Below are 18711 nucleotides of genomic sequence, written 5' to 3' on the forward strand. Positions count from 1 at the left end.
CTAGTAGTTTCTAGCCCATACACCTTTAGGGTAACAAAGGCCAGCAAAAATAAATGGCATTATGTATGACACATGTGACATCTTCTTTGCCTTGGAAGCTTGGACAAAAGGGCTGGTTCAGAGTGGGTGGGTGGGGGGGGGGGGGGTATCCCCCCTACAAGTGAGGTGTGACGATCATGGTGGACATCCCATTCACTAAATCGGGTGTCTCGGGAGGGTGGATGCACAAGAGAGCTCTAGAGTGCCCATTTGTACTGCCCTAAATAAATGTATAATTAGGGGTGGAGACAAATTGTATAGTTTAGATATGAAAAATGGATAAGCAAGCCTACAATCCTTCAGTGTTAACTTCTAAATTGTATGGTTTGCCAATTTCACAGAACCTACTCGATGCGGCATAATGTAATACTCCACTCCTTCTCCCATGTTGATGTAAATAGCTCCCAAGCCGAGAGAAAAGGAAAAAAAAAAGAAGAATACGCACTCCACACTGCAACACAGGTCTTCATTTCACCTCAACATATATTCTGTGTTTGACCTTGCCACACGCATCTCATGTTTAACCTCGACATACAACTTGAATAATGTCACAGATCGATGGCATCTGAATTACACTGCTTTAGACCCATAGATACTATTGATCAGATGTGTGTATTCACTATTCAAGCCATATATCCATACTTAAAACAACATCAGTTATAAGAACCAAGGTTGTGGTTATCAAACATTCAAACTCCATGCTTAACGAACAAGAGGGCGGTCGAACCCTCGACCGAACTGGGAACAAACATATTACAGTTTGAAACTTGCACAAGACAAGGTCGGAGATCCGAAGCAGAACAAGAACTTATCCGTGAAACACGGGAGGTGACCCAATTGGATTCCCTGCAATCACAAGCATCCAATAAACAACTGTTAACTTCACTACTAATCGTATGATAAAAGCTTCACTTAACTAAGATGATCACATAAGAAGTAACAACAATTAGCATTAACTTGTATTGCTATGTAAACAAAAGTAAAGTTTTTCCACTTTAATTAACTGGTTGCATCCTGTACTACTTGTTAGCGTTTCCTCTCAAACTGTAACCCAACAGGCAAGCCAGCTTGACTTGCGAATAAAAACTCTTTTTAGTTGGTTTGCGTTAATTCGGTGTAAAAAATCAGCTGTGGATGACAAAGACCAAACGTTGAAAAATTGAGTAAGAAAGCAAAAACATATGTACTCACCGCTGCCACTTTTAGGGCCACCGTCGGGGACTGGAGCAGCAGCACCAGTACCACCACCACCATTGGAAGGGCCAGGGGTGGGGGTGCCTTGAGCAGCAACACCGGTTGGAAAGCCAGGGTCAGGGGTGCTTTGAGCAGCAGGAGAGGCCGAGAGCGGAGAGCCAACTAGTGGTTTCGTAGCCATTGCTGCCAATCCCAAAGCTCGCTCTTTTTACCGCTCCAGGAATCAGGAGCAGTTGGCTTGATGAGGCACAAGTCGAGAATGCTAGGCACCAAATATGTGCATATATAATGTGCATCATCCCATGGAGGGTGCCTTGAGCGTCATCCATTGAGCAGTTGGAGTCAGAAACTTACTATAGTCCAAGTGGCTAGACGGAGCGATCAACTTGTGTACCATCACGGCACCTTCCTCGGTATATAATCCAATAAGGCATGTGCGACAAACTGTGCTTGTATCAAGTATCAACATCACAGAAAATTAAAATTAGACGTCTTTATCTTTGTTTCTACAATGTGCAAAAGAAATGTGTATCTATTGCATAAAGTATCACTATCTAGCTACAAGACGACAATTCAAACTTGCCAAGATCAATGAAGTTTGGCAGCCAAACCAACCACCACAACTGAAACAGAAAGCGACCACTCATATAAACAAGTGGTTTTGCATCATACTCCCTCCGTCCTAAAATAAGTATCGGAAGCTTAGTATAACTTTGTACTAACTTTAGTATAAAGTTGATTATTTTGGGATGGAGGGAGTAGTAAATTAAGCTAGTTTGGTGAAGTTCGCCACAATCAAATTATTTACAACTGGAACTTAATATGGTTAGTACCATGCGACCGTCTGTGAGTAGCACATTTGCGCACAGTGCTCCTACAAATGTTGGAAAATTCTCGTGAGTGCAGAATAAAGACGGTGCCATTTTGTCTGTTATTCTGTTACTGGTAAACACCCAGGCAAAAAGATTGCAGTCTACTCTACTGATATTTAAATGGTAAATCCTAAAGATAGGTTCTGCCTGAGAATTGTTCGCCATACCTTTTCAAAAAAGTTTGTATTGGATTTATCCCTTTCCCGTTCGAGTTTGACTTAGCCATTTCCGGCGGCTTGGGCTTATAAAATAATTCTTTGACTAATATAATCGAGAAACACGTGGCATGAAAACAACTTTCAATCTGCCAGTACTGACTTCTGAGTCCTTAACCTGCCAAGATCAATAGTGAACCAATAAATCAGTACTGTACATTCAAAAGCATTTTGGTAGAATTATAAAAGAGCATCTATGGCAATGCAACATACGCCACTGTCTCAACCAACTTGCCAACTTGTTCTTTTTTTGGAAAAGGAACTTGCCAACATTGTTGCACAATTTTTGACTGTTGCTCAGAAGTAACATCCCCCCTCCCCCCCCCCCCACCCACACCCCCCCCCCCAGCCACATACAGAAAGCGGTGTTGTTGCATGCGCATACCAATCCAAATTAATCACATCCCCCCTCCCCCCCCCTCCCCCAGCCACATACAGAAAGCGGTGTGATGCGCATAAATCCAAATTAATCAAGCTAAAACACACACATGAAGCAATTTTCATCTAGCTACTCACATGGAACCATCTTTCCCTACACTGCTTCTTTCTCTATCGACCTTTTTGGTGGCCTTCTTCTTCCCCTGCACGCACTCCCTCGATGCCGCAGCTCCATCTTGGAACAACTCTGACGCCGACCTACAGACGCTCCTCTGCCTCAAGTCTGGCCTTGCCAGCAACCGCACCACTGGAGCGCTGGCAACATGGCGACACGACTCCCAGAGCTTCTGCCAATGGCGTGGTGTGACATGCAGCACCGTGCAGAGCGCAGCGCCTCGTGTTGTCGCGCTAGACCTCATGTCGCTGAACCTTACCGGTCAGATTCCTCCTTGCATTGGAAACCTCAGTTTCTTGACCAGGATAAACATGCCAGACAATAAGATCAGTGGCAGCATTCCCCCGGAGATAGGCCGCCTGGCACAACTCAGACAACTCAACCTCAGCATCAACTCCATAGGCGGCGTGATCCCGAATGCACTGTCAATGTGTTCCCGCCTGGAGATCATAAGCCTGTCAAGCAACCTCCTGGAAGGTGAGATCCCTTCAGATCTTGCTCAAAGTCCATCCCTGGAGCAGCTTGTTCTTAGTGATAACTTTCTTCAGGGGCACATCCCACCCGGGTTTGCCTTGCTTCGGAACCTTTCTATATTATCCTTTGCTACGAACAAACTTTCAGGCCCCATTCCTCAGTTCCTAGGAGGCAACTCACGTCTTACCAAGCTTGCTCTCAACAACAATGCGTTCACAGGAGAAATTCCACGCTTCCTAGCGAATTCCTCCTCGCTTGCTTACCTCAACCTTGCATCAAACAAGCTCCATGGAGAGATCCCTCCCGCACTATTCAATAGCTCATTGCTTTACACCTTAAATCTCTCTTACAATGGTTTTTCCGGGTCAATCCCATCCTTCTCTCATGCATCCTCGCCCTTGAAATATCTTAGCTTCACTAGCAATAACCTTTCAGGGAGCATACCTAGCTCATTAGGGAACTTTTCCTCCCTATCGTTCCTCTTGCTTGCTCTGAACAACTTGCAAGAGACCATTCCAGAGAGCTTAGGTAGCCTTGCAGGTTTGCAAGTATTAGACATGACATATAACAACTTGTCAGGCACAGTTCCTCCAACCATATATGCAATCCCATCTCTAACTTATCTTGGCCTTGGAGCCAACCAGCTATCTGGGAGAATACCAACATCCATTGGCCATACACTTCCAAGAATTCAGATGTTGGTAATGCAAGGTAACCAGTTTGATGGCCCAGTACCTGCTTCTTTGGCAAATGCCTCTGACCTAAAATACCTTGGCCTCCGCAATAACGCATTCGGTGGTGTCATTCCTTCTCTGGGGTCTTTGACAAACTTGGTCACTCTAGATCTGGGTGACAATCTGCTTGAAGCTGGTGACTGGACTTTCTTGTCCTCACTAACAAGTTGCACCCAGTTGCAAATGTTATACTTGGATAGGAATAATCTTCAAGGAGAGTTACCTACTTCCATTGGCAATCTTCCGAAAAACTTACAGTGGTTGCTTCTGAATGATAACCAAATAACTGGTTTCATACATCCAGATATAGGAAATCTCAGCAGTCTCACTCTTATTCATATGGAGAGAAATTTCCTCTCAGGGAATATTCCTGCTACACTTGGAAATATTCAGACTCTGTTTGTCCTGAATTTAGCAGAAAACATTTTTTCTGGAGAAGTCCCACGATCAATTGGAAACCTTGAGAAGCTAAGTGAACTTTATCTGGAGAAGAACATATTAAGTGGGTCGATACCTGCCAGTTTAGCAGGATGCAGAAGCCTGACTAGACTAAACCTTTCTTGTAATACCTTTCATGGAAGCATCCCTCCAAAACTGTTTTCTATTTCCTCACTTTCTGAAGGCTTAGACTTATCATATAACCAACTAACCGGACTGATACCATCAGAAGTTAGCAGCTTAAATAATCTTGAGCTCCTTAATCTCTCCAACAACCAGCTATCTGGAAAAATTCCCAACAGTCTCGGCCAGTGCCTTCACTTGGAATCGCTTCGTTTGGATACAAATTATCTTCAAGGTGGCATTCCTGGATCTTTTATGAACCTGCGAGGCGTTGTTGAGATGGATCTGTCGCAGAACAGCTTGTCTGGTGAAATTCCAAGCTTCTTCGAGTCATTCAGCTCTTTGCAGCTTCTGAATCTGTCCTTCAACAACTTTCAAGGGCCAGTACCTACAACTGGTGTGTTTGGCAATTCAAGTCTGGTGCTCATCCAAGGAAACAAAAATCTGTGCACAAATTCTCAAATGCTGCAACTACAACCTTGTATTAAGTCCACATTCAAAAGAAAAAGGAGTTCATATGTTCTAATGGTGGTGGTTCCTATTGTTACCATTGTTCTAGTCTCACTCATATGTGCCATAGCCATTGTACACAGAAAGCGGGAACCAACTAAACAACCAATCAACCAGCATTCCGAGGGGTGGAAAAGATTTTCATATCATGATCTATACAAGGCAACAGGTGGTTTCTCTTCTATTAACCTGGTTGGAGAGGGAGGGTGTGGATCTGTCTATACAGGTACATTTTTGGCTGAACCACGCATAGCTGCAGTCAAGGTGTTCAGGCTTGATCAAGATGGAGCATCAAAAAGTTTCATTGCTGAGTGTGAGGCCCTGAAAAACACACGCCATCGAAATCTCGTAAGAGTGATAAGCATGTGTTCTACATTTGATCCATCAGGAAATGAGTTCAAAGCTCTAGTTCTTGAACACATGTCAAATGGTAGCCTAGAAAGTTGGCTTCATCCAGTACCAGAAAATCATGGCTCAAAAAGGCCACTGAATCTTGGGTTAAGGATAAGAATTGCAACAGACATAGCTGCTGCCTTGGACTATCTCCATAACAGATGCATGCCTCCTTTGATCCATTGTGATCTAAAGCCAAGCAATGTCCTTTTGGACGATGACATGTGTGCTCGTGTTGGTGACTTTGGATTATCAAAGTTTCTTTATGACCATCCATCCAAAAGCTTGATAGGGGCAAGAGGATCAATTGGATACATTGCACCAGGTGAGTAGACATTTCATTCTTTTATTGTCAATATATTCAAATTAAGTTGTACTTCCTTGAAAAATCATGTTTACCCCCTGCCCTTTATTTCCAAAAGGAAATCATGTTTACCTTTACCAAGAAAAAAATGATGTACTGGAGCACCAGAATTATGTAGACCTAAACTAAGTATCCACTATAATGTGCTTTCAATGAAGAAACAAATACAGTCATTTTCAAACTAATATTACATATACTCCCTCCGTCTGGAAATACTTGTCATCAAAATGAATAAAAAAGGATGTATCTAGAACTAATATACATCTAGATACATCACCTTTTATTCATTTTGATGACAAGTATTTCCTGACGGAGGGAGTAATTGATTAAGCAGCTGAAAGGATTTTACTGGACATATTTGCAAATTTTGCAGAGTATGGCATGGGTAGCAAAATGTCTACTGAGGGGGATGTCTACAGCTATGGAATTATTCTGATAGAAATGGTGATGGGAAAGAACCCAACAGATGAGATGTTTAAGGATGGACATAGTCTCCACAAGTTTGTGGAACTGGCATTTCCCCACAAGATTGGTGATATTCTAGAGCCCAGTCTCATTCCACAATACCAGGGCGAACACACAAGTAAATCTTCAGGCCATGGGACACATGTAATGGTTGGCATGCAAGAATGTACAATGCAACTGGTGAAACTAGGTCTAAAATGCTCTGTGGATTCACCAAAAGACCGACCAACTATGCAAGAAGTTTATACTGAAGTCATGTCAATCAAAGAAACATTTTTAGGACTACATGAGCGAACAAATGAAATATCTGTAATTCGTTTGTTCGAATAAAATCCAACGAAATTTTCATCTGTAAGTACATTCAGCAGTTTTACTCTAATTTGTATGTTTACACTGCTTGTGGGACCTGTGGCTTTGAGTTCAAGGGAAATGTCAGGAAGAAAATAAACTAACTATTTCATACAGTACTTTATATAAAAATGTGCAAAAGTCAGTTACCACGGCATACTCTGAAAAAATTGGGTTAAAAGCAACACTTGCCTAAAAAGCACTATATTCTTGATGTTTATTCATTTGCTTTCTTCGCTGTTGACCTTCACGATATTTGAGTGAAGAACTTTACACAGTAACCTCTACTATTAGTGAAACTGTAACTAGCATGAAGATATGTTTTGATAGCATGACTGATGAATATCAAGTTTACCTGACACACTGACGGTCTAACAGAGTAGAATGAAATTTTCGACATAGTACATTCGGGGAGTAACATGCTAGCATCCGACATTTCTAACAGAATTATCAAAATATGAACCCCTGTTTGTACAGACACATGCAACAAAATTTCGAGAAATCCCAGTAGTTTCCTCTAGTGCTGACGCGGTTAGACGGATTGCAGGAGAATCAGAGGAAACTGCGCGATCGATTTGGAAGCAACCGCTCTTTCCCCCCAACGAATTTTACGGAAGCGAAGAAGATCGTATGCTCAGACCTGCTCTCTCTTTGACGCGGAACGCCGACACAGGATACAGTCGTTGCTTGTCCTCGCCGCGGGCGAACTTGGCTGGCGGTGCCGGTGGCACGATCTGCCAGCTTGAACCCTAGACGGCGGCAGCGGTGGCCTCCGCAAGCTCCTGCCGCTGCCTCTGGGTCTTAAAGCTGCCTCTTCACCTTGCCGCCCCGAAGGAAAAATTTGGGGGAGAGACTCTCAGAACGGAACGAAGATGACGAACGAACGGCGCAATGGGCGCAGCGCACAAAAAACTCAAATGATGTTACACCTGTGACACGAAGCACTTCTGCCCTGCATTTTTTACAATTCAAAGTTGTCATCTAAAATAAAAAACTAATTTTCTATTTATTTATTTTTTGCGAGATCAAAGGGGTTTTATTTCATTATGGTAGCGCTACAATCTCTTGGCAAGAGATCCTCGATACATGGGGGTGCTCTGCCGAGCCACATAGCCGTAGCTCGCTCCGACTATACCTTAGCAGGCAATCTGCAACACTGTTTTGAGACCTATGAAGTTTCTGCGGACTAAACACTCTATCAACCATAAGGAACTTAATTTCAGCTACTAAGTGACCAAACAAAAAATTCTCATGATTGATAACTAAAGTTGACATCCTCACGTCACTAAAATTGTCATCAAAAATATTGAAAGTTGTCATGTGTATGTGCCACACTTGCGGCACTTATCAAGGTTCCAAAATAAAGCAATCCACTGAAAAAGTTAAAGCATATGTGAAAGACGTTTTTAGCAATCGCTAAATCAATGTTTGTACGAAGATCTAATTTTTGCAAAGCAATTGAAGAAGAAGCAAAACTATGATAATAAGATCAAAAAAATGTGAGTACAGATGAAGTACTAGTAAAAGTTTAAAAAATAAATTTGTCTTGGCCTGATCGTTGGACATAAATGAAATACACTAAGTTACAATGATTATTAATTATTAACTAAGTAAAACAAAATCTCCGGTAGCCTTGGGCCATGGAGGTGCAGAAGATCTCAGACCACTGCCGGCGGGAGGGACGCCGTTCTCGTTCTTGTTAGGTTCAGTGTCTTGGTTGGGGTTGTGTGGCGACGGCGGCCCTTTAGTAGGAATAATATCTCCCACATTCTATCCTCGTCTCGATGATGCGTCTAGTATCGTCGGAGGGCATGTGGAGGTGTGTATGTGTCGGATCTCGCGGGATTTGGTCGGTACTGTTCTTCAGTGGATTTGGTCTTTGTTTGCCTTGGTTTGGGTGTTTACAGGTTTGCGATGTATGACTTTCTTCATCGGTGATGGTTGCTCCTCTAGTGCGTTGATCCTACGGGGCCTTAGCACAAGGACTTCCCGACTGTCTACTACAATAAGGTTTGCTCGGCTCCAGCGAAGGAAGGGCGATGACGGCGACGCATCTTCAGTTCACTCCAGTGCTTGTACTCATCGCTAGGTGGTTCATGGACCTAGTTGTAATTTTATTACCTATGATGTTCTTTGTACTACCATGATTTGAGATGAATAAATTGGAATTTTAAAAAAATGAGGTTATTCTTTGTACTACCATAATTTAAGATGAACAAATTGGAAGTTTCAAGAAAAATGAGGTTGATCTATTATATAGGACTAAGGGGTGGACGCATGTCCGAAGACAGCCAAAACCAAGCCTTAGGTCGTATAGGGCCCATGGGTCCAAAAAGGAGATGGCACCACACGTTTTAACATGAATTTTGGTTCGAGACTGTTTTGACAATACTGTCTTGCTCCGATGAATTTTAGGTGAATACAACTGAGTTGAAAAGTGCACGTGATAAGCTTTCTAAAAAATGAATCACCCAATTAGGAGTTTGTATGCAAAGTTATCAATATTTAAAGTCATATATGTCGTACAGTTGAAAACGGAGTTCAAGAGGTGGAGGACTTGACACTAGTGCAGAAAAGCTTAGCTATGGTGTGGTAAAAGTGTCTTGCGGGCGTGGTAGCCCAACGCCACCAATATGATGTCACTGTTGAAAAATAGTGATGACATTCGAGCCCACGTCAGCAGTATCGTAGGTGCTGATGGCGTGCCATGTGGCCAACGCCACCATTACAATTTCTCACCTAACGTTCCATGTAATATGCACGTCTCTAATGTTTTCCGTAGCTAAAAATATATATTTATTCACCGCCATATAGATTTTTGCATACCACATTCCAGCAGCACACATGAAATAGTATAGAATAGACCAGCAGTAAGGTCAATCATTATCGACATGCACCATTTTTCCGAAAACAAACCTTTGATCTATTATAAAGGATCAACATGCACTACAAACGAACTAATATTCAATAAGCAGTTTACATCAGAGACCTAGTAGCATCGATGGCCTAGCCACATGCGTACTTTTAAATGATGTTGATGACGATCATTATCCTCAATTTGTGGCATCTGATGTTCTTGATAGTGACTACAATGGCTTGCCTAACCTGAAAATTCTTGCCAACAAGGAAGTCCTTATACCCATCGCGCTTAAGGCAATGCGACAGTCCATGTTCGCTATATACGCATAGGTGGAGATGACGCCCCTTGTTGTAAGACGTACTCGAGCATAGGCTGCTTCATTGGCCTTGATGCCCCCATATTAGAGTTAGCTTCTTAGGCAATCTTTGAAAAAAAACATACATATGTAGCAACGATGTGAATTAGCTAGGCTCACACATACTCTCGCAAGCATATCATACGGATTCTGCACAAAAGTAAATCCGTACACTAAGATAAATGAGCATGTCATGCGCAATTATAAAAAAACATACACTTCAATTCACATATTATCAAATTCTACACTAACCATATCAATCAGATTCTACATTGAGCATATCATCGAATTCTACAATAAGCATGCATATCAATTAGATTCTACACTAAACGAACTTCTACACTAAGATGAAGACCTTTAAGTAACATACCATGAGATGGCGGCTGGTAACATCGGTCCTTGTTAGACGGGTCACGAATGGCACCCCGGCGTAGTCATCACATGACAGAAGTCTATTGAAGAGGTTGTCAGTCTTATCCTCGCTAAGCCTAATTCTTTGGGCAAAGACTGCATCGTCAAATGGGTGATGGGGAACGAAGCATGAAAATCAAAAAAAAATCCTACGAACACTCAAGATCTAATTTAGGGGATGTATAGCAACGAGAGGAGAGTGTGTCTACATACCATTGTAGACCGAAAGCGTTAGCGTCGTAACGCGGTTGATGTAGTTGTACTCTTTACGATCCAATCGTGATCCAATCCAATCTAGTGTCGAACGGACGGCACCTCCGAGTTTAGCACATGTACGGCTCGGCGGTGTCCTCTTCTTCTTGATCCAGCAAGTGAGGGAAAGAAGGTAGATGAGATCTGAACCAACACGACGACGTGGTGGTGGTGGTGGCTCGACGGCGTCCTCTCCTTCTTGATCCAACAAGTGAGGGAAAGGAGTGAGGGAGGGGCGTGCCAGCCCTAGCCCCCTTTACAATTCAGGGGGGCAAGGGGGGAAGAGTGCCCTCCCCTTTAGGGTTTCCCCTCCCCAGGCGCATGGGCCTTGTAGGGCTGGTGCACCTGGCCCAATAAGGGCAGGGCGCCCCTACAACCCATGCTGGCCTAAGGGACGTGGTGGAACCCTTTACGACTTCCGGACGCCTCCAGATCCTCCGGAACCTTTTGGAAGCTTCCCGGTACAATACCAAAAAAACTGAACTTTTTTCGAAACCCCAACAACAACTTTTCATATATAAATCTTAACCTCCGGACCATTCTGGAACTCCTCGTGATGTCCCGGATCCCATCCAGGACTCCGAACAACCTTCGGAGTTTCCACTATTAATATCTCAATACTACCCTAGCGCTACCGAACGTTAAGCTTGCGACCCTACGGGTTCGAGAATCATGTAGACATGACCGAGACTCCTCTCCGGTCAATAACCAATAGTGGGGCCTGGATGCCCATATTGGTTCCTACATATTCCACGAAGATCTTTATCGGTTGAACCACGATGTCAAGGATTCTGTCAATCCCGTATACAATTCTCTTTGTCCGGCGATATGTTACTTGCCCGAGATTCGATCGCCGGTATCTCATACCTATTTCAATCTCGTTACCGGCAAGACTCTTTACTCGTTTCGTAATACAAGATCTCATGACTAAACTCATTAGTCACATGCTTGCAAGTTTCTTGTGATGTTGTATTACCGAGAGGGCCTAAAGATATCTCTCCATCACACAGAGCTACAATTCCCAGTCTCTATCCATGCAACCCAACTAACACCTTCGAAAATACCTGTAGAGCACATTTATGATCACCCAATTACGAAGTGATTTGATAGCACACAAATTATTCCTCCGACATCCAAGAGTGGCATGATCTCATAGTCTAAGGAACTGATATTTGATATAAAGAAAGCTATATCAAATAAACTAAGTGATACGATCGGTTCCTCATAAGGTGCTACTCCCTCCGTAAAGTAGTGATCTAAACACTCTTATATTTGTTTACGGAGAGAATACATTAGAGTGACAACTAATTCTGGACAGAGGAAGTATTTTCTTTGGTGGCATTCCGCAAAACCAAACACTTGGATGACCCAAAAAAGTTGGTTCCAGTTTGATGCGTGCCGCAAAACCAAGCACATGGATGACCCAAAAAGTTGAAACAGTTGCGTTTCCACTTGCTTCCGGCGACAAAACACACACTTAAATTAGGCCAGGCCACATCCATATCTTTTCAGGTGAACTCCATCCATTCATACTAGTTTCTAACAAAGTATATCTCCTTTGGATTTGCAAGTACCAAACTGAAATCATCTGCAAACTCACACTCCCAATGCTGCAAACAACAGTAGGTAGTCCCCACTTTTAGCCTTTCAAGGCAACAAGCAAAACGGTTGCAGAAGTCACCATATAAAATAAGAAATTCAGAAAATTCACAGTTTTTCAGGCCTCATAGCAGACAGACAACCAAGAACTCCCTCTGATGAATTTTCTAGAAAACTTTCTATGAACAGAAAAAACAACACAGAATGCTACTTCTTCTTCTTATTTTTCTTGTTAGTAGTTGTAACTGATGGACCTGCCACTGGTTCCTGCTTCTTAGTCCTCCCATGATGCTTGGGGACCAGCTCTGCTATTTGGATCATTAGCTGCTTCTCTGCAATGCAAAGACCTGGTGTCAGTAGGACAGACAAAAACATGTTCAAAGACAAGACACGCATATCATGGGAAATATCCTTTCGTGCTATAAATATCTCAAGATTGCCAGACAGATCAAAGCAACCCGAGAACATAATGCGTTGAGCAAATACAAGATTGCCAGACACGCATATCATGGGAAATATCCATGTTCAAAGTAACTAGGAATTACAATTGCAAGTCGTCTTTACTCCCCCAAAAAGGGAACAAAATGTGTTGAGCAAATTAAAAAGATAACATAAAAAATAACATTAAGCAACATTGTAATTACCCGCTGAATGGCACTAAGGGCCAGTTCTTTTGGGTGGCTTAAAAAAAATAAGCTGCCTCTCCCCAGCTTAAAAAATAAGCTGCCTGCTAAAAATTTTGACTTCTAAATCAGTTATCCCATAACTAGTTTAGAAGCCCCACTGAATAAGAGAGACGGCTCACGGGAAAAGCTGGGGAGGAGGCGACTTATTTTTTAAGCTGCCAAAAGAACTGGCCCTAAGCAACATTGTAATTACCCCCTGAATCCTCTAAAAAGTTAGCAAAAATACGTCTCCAAATGATATGGATGGATGGCCTTAGACACTAAATCAACAGATAAAGGCTCTATTAACAACTAACTTACATGCACACACAATTGTGAGGGGCAACAGGGAAAGCTTAACGGTTGCAGAGAATCTACAAAACTATAGAAGGCAACATTATACTAGAGGCAACATCCAGGTGAATACAGCCATGTTTATCCTATTAGACGATTTTGACCACCTTAAGAGCTACTCCCTCCGTTCACTATTATAAGATGTTTTGGATATTTAAATATGGACTACATACGGATTGAAATGAGTGAACAAACACACTAAAACGCATCTATATACATCCGATTCAGAAAAAAGGTTAGAACATCTTATAATAGTGAACGGAGGGAGTATATGTGATGGAAGTTTTTGCCAACAGTGAAAAGAAATTGTATTTGGAGGAAAGAAACTCAAGATTCCACTATCATGCATCAGCTCTACTTAACAGCAAATACAATTCTCAGATAAGAAATATCACTAACATGGTGCTGGGCTGCTGGATAACAGAACTCAGATTCAACACAGATGCATAGGCATGGTCCCACATTACATAGAGATGGTATAATCAAACTAGCCATATTATACAGCATCAAGGATAACTGAAGATAAGTATATTCTTTTGATGCATTCTTGTCTATACCAAGATGGACTAAATAAAAGCATAATGCACAAGATTTGGCGACATTACCAAGCAAAGCCCAGGAAATACATGATCCACATAGGGCAACACACTTTACTCCCTGGCCCTTTGATGCCACACAACATCCAAACTGAGAAGTATTTATGTGCCCTGTAGTGGACAAAAGGAGGTGCGCAAGGAGGCCTCAATGGCAGCCAGCCCAATTCCAGGCATCGCACAGCTGAATAAGGATAAGGATGCTATTGTTGTAGGTGTATTTGTTAGGCATATGATACATATTAGTTTATATTGTTAGGAGTCATACCATCTCTTGATTGCCACGTTTCATTTGCAATTAAGCAGGAATTAATCAAAGAATGTCATTATCATATCAGTCCAGCCATCCTCTCGGTGATATTCATATACTGACAACACGACACAAGGATCATTAGGCCATGGCAAGTGAGAGAATTTCCCTTGTAATCTGAGCTAGGACCATGAGTTACCAGCCATTTTGTCCATACTGTTGCATCTAAGCTACAGTCACATAGTACAGAGGACTAGTAAATCGGCTAAAATAACCATACTACAAACTGGAAATGGAACAATCATGACAAACACATGTAGCACCCAAGGGCTCTCCTAAAGTATCTATCTACAAAAAAAAATGGACAAAAGAAATCCGTGTCGACAATACTTTATTTCCTGATAGCACAAACAGGGAATACTTCGTTGCAAACATAACGGTTTAAGGTCCACGACGACCATAGCAGATCTCCTAATCCTTTGCAAGAATGGTCTTATATCTCCTATCTATGGGTTCCTTTATTCGCTATGCTCCAAAACTCATTTACCAGGAAAGTTTCCGCTTGTGTAAGCAGAAATTTCATTTGCATAAGGAAAACAGTAAAAAAAACATTTTACTGTTTTACCGACTAACGTCCAGGGAAGCATATCAAAATAAAGTGGTCCATGTAGTTTATCTCAACCTTGTCCCTTTCTTTTCAATCTTCAAACTTACCCTTTTTAGTTAGTCATGCTATGTTGGAAAGGCTTCGCGAGAATTCATGTACACGTCAAAATAAGCCAAGCCGCAGCCTTTGCTTCTTTTTTATGTTTGTGCACCATAACTCTACGAATCCCGAGAGCTGGGTGGAAACATTTTTTTTGTGAATATTCTCATGGTTGTTTCCAAGTTTGCAGATCCTTGTCACAGACATACTAAAACTAAATAGATTTGGAGAATGTCGAATGCTTAGTATGAAAAACTCTTGAATGTGACTTCACAGCGCAATATGGGATAGGTAAGTTTGTTTAACCATTATTATGTTAAAATGTGTTACCATCATTTATTTCATTTCAGCATAATTTCTTATTTATTCCTATGCCACCTAGTATGCCTTGTAATATGATTACTAAGTTTATTCACCCATATTTGCAACTTCAGTTTTCCTAGAAAGATAACTCTAATCAATGTTGGCAATACTTATGTGTTGTTATTTGTTGATCCATTAAAATGAAAGTATGCCTCACGATGCTGAGATGGATCAGCCACACACATATCTGACTTGGGCAAAAGATTGTCTAACTAACAGCAGAAAAAAATCAAACCAAGCCGAAAATATTAAAAGACTAGACATTGAATTCATTGAATGTTACATTGTTTATTGCATTGTCCTGAACTACTAAATTTACTGAACATCCACAACTTGATCACACTTCACAGCATCACTATCTGACTATAATAGTCAATAGGATAAACCTTATCCCGCAAAAAAAGGGTAAATCATCACAAACCATGTGTAAGCAATTCAAGATGATAATATCAATATGAGCAATCAGGTAGCAATATATACTTAATTAAGATGGCCCATAGTCATCGCATACTAGTGTGGACTGTGGAGATTATCTTCTGCTCATTTTAGAAGAGACTTCCTTGCCATTAAAATAGGAGCGACTACATTCCAAAGCACTCATCTCGAACAAACAAATCTTTGCAACTTATGATGATTAAGATTGTAATCTCGTATCCACAACATTGCACTGGTTAAATGAAGAGAGTCGCGTAGAAAATGCACTACAGTTCTTCTACCATGCATCATTGATGTGAAATGTGGAGAATCAACATCTAAACGTACCAAGGGAATACTGATTTCACAAAACCTTGAAAACAGTACAACAAGAGTTGCATGGAACCAAAATTAAATTCATTCTAGAGAATTAACAGTGTGTATTTTAACAATAGCTCGTGATAAGTAACATCTTTAGTACCCCAATTCCTTAATAGAAGCGAAGGAATCATTGACATAGCAGAAATCTATTCCTGAAAGCTCTACTAGCTGCACTAGCAGGAATTGGGGTAGCTTGAAAATGGTATGAACGTGTATAGAATTAGATGTCCTTGACCTTTTTTTTTTACAGTGGATAGCTTCCATATTACCAAACAATGAGCAGTTTTAGTGCTTACTTGTTCTGATTGCAGGGTTGACCGGGGAGCCGTCGTCATTGGTGAGCTGCACCCTCACCCTCCCCACCTGGAAGAAATCCCGCGGATACGCCTTATCCAACTGCATATACACCATAAGCAGTCCAAACATCAACTCCCGTACAAATCTAAGGAAGAGCAGAGGGAATCCCAGGCTACAAAAATTCAACGAAAAGACAGGTGGGGAAACGATATGGATACCTCGATGGCGCGAGGGATCTTGAGGTAGGCGCAGCTGTCGGCGATCTCGATGCAGGTGGGGTCGGAGCAGGCCTTGGCGGCGGCGATGCGGCGGCCCTCGGCGACCGTCTTCTTGGAGTTGAGGTACACCGGGTAGATGATCTTCCACTTCTTGATGCTGCTCCTCAGGTCGGCGCCGCTGCCGCTGCCGCCGGCGTCCATCTCCGCGCGATTCGGGTCGGGGAAGGGGCGGATCCTGGTGCAAGAAGCAAAGAGGGATAGAGGCAGAGCGCGCGAGGTTAATGCGGTTCTCGGTCGTGGTCGGGTCAGGCCATGGAAGAAGGGAGCTCCGGTGCGTACCGGGAGATCTGGCAACTCGTGTTTCCCTCGAAAGCCGAGACCAAGACACGGGGGTGGACGCGACGGTGATGACGATGATGAAGCGCACTGTCTCAACGCGTAGGACTTTCGGTCTCAAAAAAAAAACGAAACGTACAAAATTTCATGAAAAATCAGCTGTGCATCTGCGTACAAAAAACAAATTTTAATGTTACTTTCTAATACAACACCTAAATTTGTTTACATATTCGAGAAAAAAAAGTAGTAGCTGAGCTGTTTTGATAAAAAAGTCAGGGGTGAGCCAATACTGAAAATTGTTCATATAATTATTATGATTTCATTTTCTTAAACCTTGCAACCAAGGGTGAATGGGCGCATCTTTGCGCTAAGCAAGCTCACAATATCCCGTCCGGAAAAAAAGACAAGCCTCACTATATAGAATAAGGTGTTTATAGATTAATTATGTACTGTACCAAACTTCTTAGTCCCCTACTTGCAGAACAATTCTAATCCAGTTTATCTAAATGAATGAAAGCTATTAAGTTGCAAAAAAAATCCTATAGTGGGTTGTGGCCCAGTGGCCACCCTACCTCCGCTAGGATGTTTTTCTTTTGTCTTTTGCAAAAAGAACAATAAGCATAACTTTAAGTAGACGCCTGAGACAGTGTCTGTTTAAAAAGAATAAGCACCTATCTCCTAGCAGCCGCAACAAAGAGCCCGTCCGTCCCTCTCCCATACCCTTTCATTTTTCCGCTCTTGTTTATAGCATAAAAAAGATGATCGAGAATCAAAAATCACTCTGAGAGGACCCCGCGTCGTTCGTTCGGGTAACATGGGGGGCAACTAGGGTTTCCACTTGTTTCGTCGCCCCTTTTTGAAAGTGCGTTTATCTTTAAATGGGTTTTTTATGTGAAGACAATGTGTTTAGCAGAACTGATGGTGGTTATTAAGTTTTATATCATGTCATTGATTCCTCATATATTGAATGTGGAAATGGTTGACCCCTTACTTCAATGTGAAAGGCGTAGTGTCTAGCGAATCGAAGCTTTTGTTTCAGCTTTATTGAGTTGTAGGACAACCGCAATACCAAGAGGGTCAAGGTGGTTGAGTGACGGTGTGAGAACACTCCAACATAAAACACTAGCCTTCCTACACCTACCATAAAAAAGAGCTCTTCGTTCTAACCCAGTGATAAGAGCACAGTTGTGTGGCTTGGCATACCCAAGTTCGGATCATGTGGAGCTGAATTTATTTTGTGGATTTAAAACTTGGTGTCTCACATCTTCCTTCTTAATAATAATGTCGCGGGTCTCCTCCCTCGTTGGTATAATATACCCTCAGTGCCCAGATGGATGTGTCCAAAGTTTTTGGACACCCCATGTACACGGAGTCCGTCGTCAGGCAACGGCCATTTTGTGAGGGGGCATCTATCTTCCACCTTCAACCCTAACCCTTTTGCCTTGAGAGCTGCCGTCATCTTCAAACCTTCATTTTGCTCTTATCTCCCTTGGTCCCTCTACCCAAACACTTTGATACTTTCAGTATTGAGGGAGCAAAATCCGATTTACAACTTGCCAAACCAATTCATGTTCCCCTTAAGATTTCCTTATCAACAACTTGTTACTCTTGGAGCTTGGGCTACTAGTCAGTCAATGATTCCTCCGAAAGCTTCCTCGCTTGTGGTGTGGCCCAAAGACTTGTGTAAAGGCATGGTGGTCATCTTCAAGACCAATCACGAGTGATCCGAGGCTTATCCGTTGGGGTGACTCGAGGAAAATACAATGAGCCACTTGCTGACGTTCTGGAGCCTTGACACCGACAATGCTCCAACGGAGACTAGCACTTTCTCAAGGAAGTGTGAACTTCGGGATAAAATCTGCGTCCCTGACTCACTTATGGTTATTCTTTTACTGCACTTTACTTTGCACTGTATACTTGTGGGCTTGCTAATTA

The 18711-nt window shown here is 42.2% G+C and overlaps 2 protein-coding genes and 1 long non-coding RNA gene across 3 annotated transcripts; 1 reads left to right on the forward strand and 2 right to left on the reverse strand.

The window, feature by feature from the left end:
* Positions 1-504: 504 nt before the first annotated feature.
* LOC123168462 (uncharacterized) lies at positions 505-7709 on the reverse strand. The gene is made up of 3 exons (XR_006484358.1): positions 7363-7709; positions 1231-2438; positions 505-885 (listed from the first exon to the last, which is right to left on the reverse strand). It is a non-coding gene; the product is annotated as an uncharacterized lncRNA (long non-coding RNA).
* Positions 2787-6765, forward strand: LOC123168460 (probable LRR receptor-like serine/threonine-protein kinase At3g47570). The gene is made up of 2 exons (XM_044586347.1): positions 2787-5870; positions 6283-6765. The coding sequence occupies exons 1-2, from the start codon at positions 2837-2839 to the stop codon at positions 6702-6704; spliced, it is 3456 nt and encodes a 1151-aa protein (XP_044442282.1). The 5' UTR covers positions 2787-2836; the 3' UTR covers positions 6705-6765.
* A 4462-nt stretch (positions 7710-12171) lies between the features above and the next one.
* On the reverse strand, positions 12172-16920 carry LOC123166765 (signal recognition particle 19 kDa protein). Its single transcript, XM_044584564.1, has 4 exons — positions 16780-16920; positions 16441-16675; positions 16222-16321; positions 12172-12531 (listed from the first exon to the last, which is right to left on the reverse strand). Exons 2-4 carry the CDS (start codon positions 16639-16641, stop codon positions 12407-12409), a joined length of 426 nt encoding a protein of 141 aa, XP_044440499.1. The 5' UTR covers positions 16642-16675; positions 16780-16920; the 3' UTR covers positions 12172-12406.
* Positions 16921-18711: the final 1791 nt, after the last annotated feature.

The sequence above is a fragment of the Triticum aestivum genome, chromosome 7D (assembly GCF_018294505.1).
Source record: "Triticum aestivum cultivar Chinese Spring chromosome 7D, IWGSC CS RefSeq v2.1, whole genome shotgun sequence".
Classification (NCBI taxonomy): Eukaryota; Viridiplantae; Streptophyta; class Magnoliopsida; order Poales; family Poaceae; genus Triticum; species Triticum aestivum.

Coding starts and splice junctions, on each gene's coding strand:
- LOC123168460 (XM_044586347.1), top strand. CDS start 2,837: ATGGAACCATCTTTCCCTACACTGCTTCTTTCTCTATCGACCTTTTTG. Junction 5,871..6,282: donor AATTGGATACATTGCACCAG/GTGAGTAGACAT, acceptor CAAATTTTGCAG/AGTATGGCATGGGTAGCAAA.
- LOC123166765 (XM_044584564.1), bottom strand. CDS start 16,641: ATGGACGCCGGCGGCAGCGGCAGCGGCGCCGACCTGAGGAGCAGCATC. Junction 16,322..16,440: donor AGATCCCTCGCGCCATCGAG/GTATCCATATCG, acceptor GTGTATATGCAG/TTGGATAAGGCGTATCCGCG. Junction 12,532..16,221: donor CAACCCTGCAATCAGAACAA/GTAAGCACTAAA, acceptor TTTGCATTGCAG/AGAAGCAGCTAATGATCCAA.